The sequence below is a fragment of the Nansenia antarctica genome, assembly GCF_963989245.1.
Source record: "Nansenia antarctica genome assembly, chromosome: 12".
NCBI classification, from domain to species: Eukaryota; Metazoa; Chordata; class Actinopteri; order Argentiniformes; family Microstomatidae; genus Nansenia; species Nansenia antarctica.
Window position 1 is genome coordinate 17,100,016 of NC_137682.1, and position 7,953 is coordinate 17,107,968.

Genomic DNA, 7,953 nt, shown 5'->3' on the forward strand with positions numbered 1-7,953 from the left:
GGAATGGGTGGTTGTTGGGGTTGACCTTGACCTCTGTCAAGGTAAGACAGAACATTGGTCCTTTCAATGCCCTGATTTTGTGCTCAAGGATGATGGAACATTGAGCCAATGTGTTGGGGGTGGGGGGGGGGATGGAGGGCTTTCTGTTGGCACTAAGGATTGGTGCTGAAGTGTCCCCTCCTGGTGCTGTGTAAGTGATTGTTACATACACAGAGTCACTCAGCCTCCTTCATGGGTTTATGGACACTATTGTGGAAATTGTTGTGACACACAAATTATGGACTTGTGGGGATGGATATCGAGGTGTGGCTGTCCAGCTCTAGGATGAACCCATGGGCGGGGGGGAGGGGAGGACTAGCGATCATGGAGCCAGCTCTTCCTCATTGTGGAATGTCCTTACTTTTGCCCCCTCCCTCCCTCTTTTTCCCCCCTTCCCTCTCTCCCTCCCTCCCTCCTCTTTTGTATGCCTTCACCAGCTTCCCCCCCCGGGGGGGGTCCCGACCGCCACTTCATTTGAGAATAAGTGATGATGCTTTTTTTGTGATGATTTTTCCAGCTGGTTCCCCTCTTTTGCTCAGCTGTTGTGCAGTGATGCATGATGGGATAATGGAAGTGCAGTCTTTTGCCTCGACACAACTTTATTCTGTGGACCAATTCCAGCAGGGGTGGGGGCAGGGTTGCTTTGGGGGAGGCGGGAGGTGGGGTGGCGTGGGAGAAGGGGGGGGGGGAAAAGGGTGTTGATTTGTTTTAAAACTCTTTGTTTTATTTTACCTTTAACATCATGTGACACAAACGTGCTGGAAAACAGAGCAGTGACACCACCGAGTCACCTGACCTCTGACCCTGGAGTCACCCGTGTGGACTGGTGTAGGCAGGGTGGGGGGAGGGGGGGGGGGCTGTGGCCATTGCACTCAGTTGGATGGTTTGGAATTCTCTCAGGATGACAGACAGCCGGAGGGGCCCAATGACTGAATGTGTTTGGCCGTCATTGGTTGCCCTCTCGCCAGTCAGATAGATGAGCTGTTGTGGAGTGGGCGGGACTTAACGTGGGAATCGGAACAGGTGGTGCTACTGTGTGGGGTGGGGGGGGGGATGCTGTGAGATGGGGGCGGAGGGTTGCCGCCTAAGCACAGATCTAGGATCAGCTTACCTTTGCCTAGAGACTAATCTGAACCATTAGCAGGCAGAGAGTAAAACTGACTGTGGATCAGTGTTTGGGTGGGCAACCTTCGCCTGACTCCTGCTGAGAGCTGGCTATGATAGAATCATGTACTATTCCCACAGTCAGTGTTTGGGTGGGCAACCTTCACCTGACTCCTGCTGAGAGCTGGCTATGATAGAATCATCTACTATTCCCTCTGTTTTAATGAAATGATCAGACAGAAACATATTCAGTGAATGTGGTGCTTAGACCCCCAACACACACACACACACACACACACACACACGTATTCCCAACTCACATTAGGTCAATGCTCATCTCACCATCCCCCCACTTCATCATGACACACTCCAGTAAGGTTAGTTCCCCCCCCCCACACACACACACCTACAATCACCATCTTAGTATGTTTTATGCCCCTCTTGTGTTCATTGTCTCAAATTTTGCAATATTTGTGTGTACAGCAGTATTTTAATAAAGAATACCAAAACATAACCTTGTGGTTGTGTTTTGTGTTTGGGACTGTAGTCGTCAGTTGAGCGGTACATCTTTACTCATACATGTTAAATGTGTTTTGAATACATATTTCAAAAAACAATATTGTCAGAAGAGACTCAGTGGCGTCATACATTGTCATACAGTACTACATATCCCAGCATACATTTGGACGGTTTGACTGACAACAATGTCAACGAAGACATTGTTGATTCGCACACAACATGGTCTCCATGACAACAGTGACATTTTTTTGGTTGAGGTTGTTGATTAACATATACTATAAAATAAATAGGAAATACTGTGTTATACATCGTTCAAATGAATAAGTTCTTCCAGCATACAGGGGTGAGTGTAGACATTGGTGAGGTTCCTCTACTGCTAAGCTCTATGCACTAGATGCTGAACCCATATAGAGGTAAGCAATGGTACTCTTCATTATACTGATCGGGAAGGGTTGTTGCACGTAGCTGCTCTAGGAGGGGGGAAGGGGGTCAAACACACACACACACACACACACACACACTAGGCTTTGGGGAGGGAGAGGAGGAAGGTATGTGCGTTATTGAGGAAGCTATGTTGTACTACAGCATTGATTATAAGTGGGTAGGTAATTCAGATGAGAAGTGTGTGGATGAGCAGATAGTAGATGAGTGATAGGAAGGTGTCGGCTAGTTTTGAGAGAAGGATATAGAGAGAGGGATGGAAGGGATGGAGGAGTGATAGAAGGTATCGAGAGAGGGATGGAGGAGTGACGAGGTATACAAAAGATAAAAGAGTTGATGGAGTGACTGTTCGTAAACTGTGTTGTATGTGGATGTGACCTGTAAATATTGTGCTGTTATGATTTTATGATATACCAAATATAGTGTAATGAAGCACTTTGGGGGGAAGGGATGTTATCGCCATGGGGGGGCGGGGGGGTTACTTGTGTGTTTATAGTGGGGGGGGTAAGATAAAGAAAAAAAGTCAGGACAGACACTTATTTTGTTTGGTGTTATAATTGTGAATTTTTCATGTGTACTGTTTTGTAATAAATAATTGATTACAAAAAAAAGAGAGGGATGGAGGAGTGATAGAAGGTATAGAGAGAGGGATGGAGGAGTGATAGAAGGTATAGAGAGAGGGATGGAGGAGTGACAGTGCCATCAGAGGGAGGGGTAGAGGAAGGCAGCGTCATAGTCGGGCGGGGGTGAACCGCCCTCCTCGGAGTCGCAGCCACACGGGAGGACGGTCGGCTCGTCGTCATGGACGCCAGTGATGTCAGCGCACATGCAGGGCGCCAGGCACTCCCGGCATTTACTGATGGTGAAGAACCTGCACACACACACACACACGACGACACTCAGTCATAACACACGCACATATACACACGACCACACTCAGTCACAACACACGCACATATACATGCACATTCTGTAAAGTTTGTGTGTCTGTTGTGAGTGTATGGGGGGTGAGAGGTCAGGGGTCAAAGGTCACGCACCTGCTGAGGTTCCTGCTCTTGGTGCCGCTGTTCCACCTGAGACGCTTCAGCTCCTCCGAGGGTAGAACCATGCCACTGTCACACTGCTCCTCCTGTAACACACACATTCGACACATCACATCAGCGAAAAGAGACATGCGTGCGTGCGTGTGCGTGTGTGCGTGCGTGTGTGTGTGTCTCTCAGGGACTCACATCAGGGTTGGATGGCTCTTTGCAGGGCAGTTCCTCAAATGTTCGGAGTGTGGCCATGCTGATAGAGTTTATGTAACTGAAATGGAAGCGGTCAAAACATCAAACAACCTGCATCATGTCGTTGTCGGGACAACAGCCCATATCACAGCCCCACAATCGCTGTATCCTCTTTTCCTGACCCTCGGGAGAACCTACAACAACACAGAGGGACTCCACAGTCACACAAGGGGCTCTATTTTCAACCGGCACAAAATGGACGCACGAAGTCCAAAATTAATGCAGACATGTTAGCGGTAACAGGTGAAAATACCACTGTGCTCACGTGGGTCACGGTCACGGTAAACAGAGGCGTGTTCACTACAATAAGCATTCCGTCATGAGCTCTGAAAAGTCTGGTCTTGAAAATAGCACTCCTTTCGGACAAGCTCCACTGCCAGCGCTCGCGTTTGCACCAATTCTTTACGCCGTTTCGAATACAGCCCAAGGCGTGGTCTCCGGTTCTGGCCCCTGGTCGAACATGTCATGTGTACCTCAAGTTGGTGACTGTGATTGGCTGCAGGTCAGTGGAGCTGTCTCCGTCTCTGTCTCCACACACAAACGTGTCCAGAGGGATGTAGTCCTTTCCATCCTGATCAGAGGGAGACACAGGCTTATTTGGACACATATACAGTAGAATAGGCTCTGTGTGTGTGTGTGCAGGTGTTGAGGTCTGTGTGTTGAGAGAGAGAGAGAGAGACAGTCACACACACAGAGAAAGAGATTGACTGGTATGTGTGTGTGTGTGTGTGTGTGTGTGTGTGTGTGTGTGTTTAGGTCTGTGAATGTGTGAATGTGTGTGTGTGTGTGTGTGTGTGTGGGAGTGAGGTCTGACCTGTTGGACCCGTTCTTGTAGCAGGTCTCCCAGTGTCTCCACCAGGCCAGTGAAGGTGGGCCGGTCTGAGGGGTTGGCCTCCCAACATGCCAGCATGGTGCGGTAACTGTAGACACACACACACACACACACACAAACACACATACTAGTCAATCTCTTTCTGTGTGTGTGTGTGTGTGTGTGTGTGTGTGACTCTGTCTCTGTCTTTGTCTCTCTCTCTTTCTCTCTCACTCTCTCTCTCTCTCACTCTCTCTCTCTCTCCATCCCTCCTCATTTCTTCCTGTTCTCCATCTCATCTCCACTTGAACTCACATTTCAGGGGTGCTGTACTCCGGCGCGCGCATGCGCGTTCCCTCCTTCAGCCTGTGGCAGAACTCCTCATCTATGTGTAGGCCGGGGTATGGAGAACCCCCTGTATGACACACACACACACACACACACACACACACACACACACACACACACACACACAGACAGACGTTCAAAACACTCAATCCTCCCCCTATCATTTGCCATTGGACAACATATTCATCACTATAATACAGGACTCTCATCTCTATGTCTAGATATTATAGTATGCAATGTACTATACAGTAAGTATATGAGCATTAGCCTTGTAGTATATACTATGTAGTGTGTACTTTGTAGTGTATACTTTGTAGTATATACTATGTTGTGTGTACTTTGTAGTGTGTACTTTGAAGTGTATACTTTGTAGTATATACTATGTTGTGTGTACTTTGTAGTGTGTATTTTGTAGTATATATTATGTAGTGTGTACTTTGTAGTGTGTACTACGTGTGACTGCTTATTAGAACCCACCCAGAGAGAAGATCTCCCACAGCAGAACGCCGTAGGACCACACATCACTCTGCGTGGTGAACACCTTGTCAAATATGGCCTCTGGCGACATCCACTTCAGAGGCAGCCTGGCCTGTGGCTCCAATCACATCAGGGGTCAGGGGTCAGAGTCAGCCAATCAGCTCAGAGCAAGGGTATTTCTAAAACACTCTCTACAGATTTTCTTGTCATCTAGCCTAATCACCTCTAATTCTGTGTGTGTATGTGTGTGTGTGCGCATGTGTGTGTGGACTCACATCTCCCTTGCGGACATAGTCAGGGTCTTTGTAGAGGTCTCTTGCCAGGCCGAAGTCACAGATCTTCACCACCTTGTTCTCAGACAGCAGGATGTTCCTGGCTGCCAGGTCCCGGTGGATACACTAACATGGAAACACACACTGTGTGAGTGACGGGAGTGTTCTTCTGCACTTGATTTGCCCTGTCACACATGGCTGCCTCGTACAGGTCAGTCAGGGTACTACGTTAGATCACGTTTGATCACGCGAGATTTCTGGCTTGGGGAACGAGACTCTAGACTGTCGTAACGATAATCTTTATGTATGGGGTGTGCTGAAATGGGAATATCGGCGCACACCACACACAATACGATCAAGGCTGTTCAATCCAAGATTTTTTATCTTCATGTGTGGGGTCTGTCTCAGATAAAAAAATCTGTTAAGATTTTGAAAATCCTTATGTGTGTACCTAGAGGTTGAATCTAATCTAAACACACACACACAGGGATGTCCTACCTTGCGAGAAGCCAGGAACTCCATGCCTCGTGCCACCTGGAAACTGTAGGAGATCAGATCCTCCAGCAGCAGGGGGGAGTTGGAGGGAGACTTGGGCCCTGCAGAGAGAGAGAGAGAGAGAGAGAGAGAGAGGGAGGGGAGGAGGTCGGAGGTCAGAGGTGGAGAGATGGATATAAGAAAGTCAAGTGTAGAGAAACTCCTCGGAAATGACATCCAGACCTCCTTTTGAACCTGTGAAGATGATGATGATGATGATGTGTATGATGATGATGATGATGATGATGTGTATGATGTCAGTGGGTGCACAAGGGAATATCTCTTACCCTCCTTCTCCTCCTCCTCCTCCTCCTCCTCCTCCATGCTCTCTCTCTCCTCCTCGAACCCTGAGCTGGTGCTGCTCTGGCTGCTGGGCACACCGGTCAGACGCCTCTTCCCTCCATCCTCTCCTCCGCTCACCTGACACAGAGAGAGACACAGTGAGAGAGTGAGAGAGAGAAAGAGAGTGACAGTGACAGTGACAGTGAGAGAAAGAGAGATAGAGTGAGAGTGAGTGAGAGAGAGATAGAGTGAGAGTGAGAGAGAGTGAGAGAGAAAGAGAGAGTGAGTGAGAGAGAGTGAGAGAGAGATAGAGTGAGAGAGTGAGAGAGAAAGAGAGAGTGAGAGTGAGAGAGAGTGAGAGTGAGAGAGAGTGAGAGAGAGTTTGGTTTGAATGGATTCGTGTGGAGAAGACAGGTTAGAATGGTGGTTAGAGTGTGTGTCGTTGTGATCAGGGTTAACTTGTGGTTCTTGTGGAGGCCGGTGGAGGTAGAAATCGGAGAACGGACTCATTGTGATGCATGGGATGGGATGAGGTTTCATACTATACTATTGTGTTTCCTACTATTCCTCATTACATTCCGTGCATCCGAATGAGCCCGTCCTTCCGATTTCTACCTCCACCGGCCTCCCCTGTGTCATACAGGGAGTGGTAGAGCATTGTGAAATGTAATTATATTTGGTGTGGAGTTGCTACGGAGTTGTGAGTATAATAGACCGTCAACACAGAACTGTGTTCACACGAAGGACACCGAATTAGATACTAAGACCTTCTGAGCTGAGCAAAGGAGGAAATGTCTCTCACGCGCTCGCTACAGATAACGTCAGAGAACCTAAAGGGATTGCAGAAGTGAAGTTCTGTGTAAACTGTGTATTAATAACTGTGTGTTAGTTAGTGTGTGTGTGCGTGCGTGTGTGTGTGTACGTGTGTGTGTGCGTGCGTACGTGTGTGTCTAAGGTGGTGTAGGTTAATGTCAGGAAATAATAGCTGGATGTGAGTATCCACAGTACCACAGGACCACAATACTCACAGCAGAAAGAGACGCTGACAACCTCAAGCCAGTCGTCATCTGACCACATTTATTGCAACAGTTATAGACTAAAATGAGCAGCATATTTTTGGCCTGCCTGCCTGCCTGCCTGTCGGTCTGTCTTTTTGTCTGTCCGTATCCGTCTGTCTGCATGTCTGTCTGTCTGTCTGTCTGCACGTCTGTCTGTCTGCCAGCCCATCTGTCTGTTGAGATAGATGAACACAAATGGATGGAAAGATGGAGAACTTACCCTGTCGTACACAAACACCTCTCTCTTGCTCTTCAGGTAGGTGGAGAGATTTCCATACCTGCAGTACTCCACTACCACCATCAGAGGCTCTGCATTGAACACACACGGATGATAAACACATCAACAGCAACAATGCAGTTCTTGTACACACACATACACGCACACACACACACACACACACACACACACACACACACACACCTCCATGTTTGGTACAGGCTCCCAGCAGGTTGACCACATTCAGGTGTTGTCCAATGTGGTCCAAGATCTTCAGCTCTGTCATCAGTGCCTTGTGCTCACTGGCTGTAGCCCCCTCTGGTGGATGTGACACAGTAATTCACATTATAAAGCCTCAGTCCTTATGGTAAGAATGCTAATGAATCTATGGTTGAATCGACGCGAATGAATCTACGGTTACAAGTCTATGACACTCTATATACAGTATCCAAAGTAAACTGAATAAAAAAAGTGGATTCTGGGAAGTGTGCTGCTTGGACTGATATCCTGAAAAGAAGCTGAAGGAAATGATTCAATCTCTGATTTCCATTGATAACAACTCTCG

The 7,953-nt window shown here is 47.9% G+C and overlaps 1 protein-coding gene across 1 annotated transcript in view; it reads right to left on the reverse strand.

Annotated features, from left to right (window-relative positions):
- Positions 1 to 2,750: 2,750 nt before the first annotated feature.
- Positions 2,751 to 7,953, reverse strand: part of flt1 (fms related receptor tyrosine kinase 1) — a 16,487-nt gene continuing 11,284 nt past the window's right edge. Inside the window, exons 6-17 of the mRNA XM_080543596.1 lie at positions 7,593 to 7,706; positions 7,392 to 7,480; positions 6,916 to 6,922; positions 5,796 to 5,893; positions 5,301 to 5,423; positions 5,026 to 5,137; positions 4,516 to 4,615; positions 4,204 to 4,309; positions 3,863 to 3,960; positions 3,333 to 3,408; positions 3,141 to 3,232; positions 2,751 to 2,974 (exon numbers count right to left, since the gene is read on the reverse strand). Of these exons, the coding sequence (XP_080399722.1) occupies positions 2,806 to 2,974; positions 3,141 to 3,232; positions 3,333 to 3,408; positions 3,863 to 3,960; positions 4,204 to 4,309; positions 4,516 to 4,615; positions 5,026 to 5,137; positions 5,301 to 5,423; positions 5,796 to 5,893; positions 6,916 to 6,922; positions 7,392 to 7,480; positions 7,593 to 7,706 (1,184 nt within the window). The 3' untranslated portion in view covers positions 2,751 to 2,805. The remainder of the gene's footprint in view (positions 2,975 to 3,140; positions 3,233 to 3,332; positions 3,409 to 3,862; positions 3,961 to 4,203; positions 4,310 to 4,515; positions 4,616 to 5,025; positions 5,138 to 5,300; positions 5,424 to 5,795; positions 5,894 to 6,915; positions 6,923 to 7,391; positions 7,481 to 7,592; positions 7,707 to 7,953) is intronic.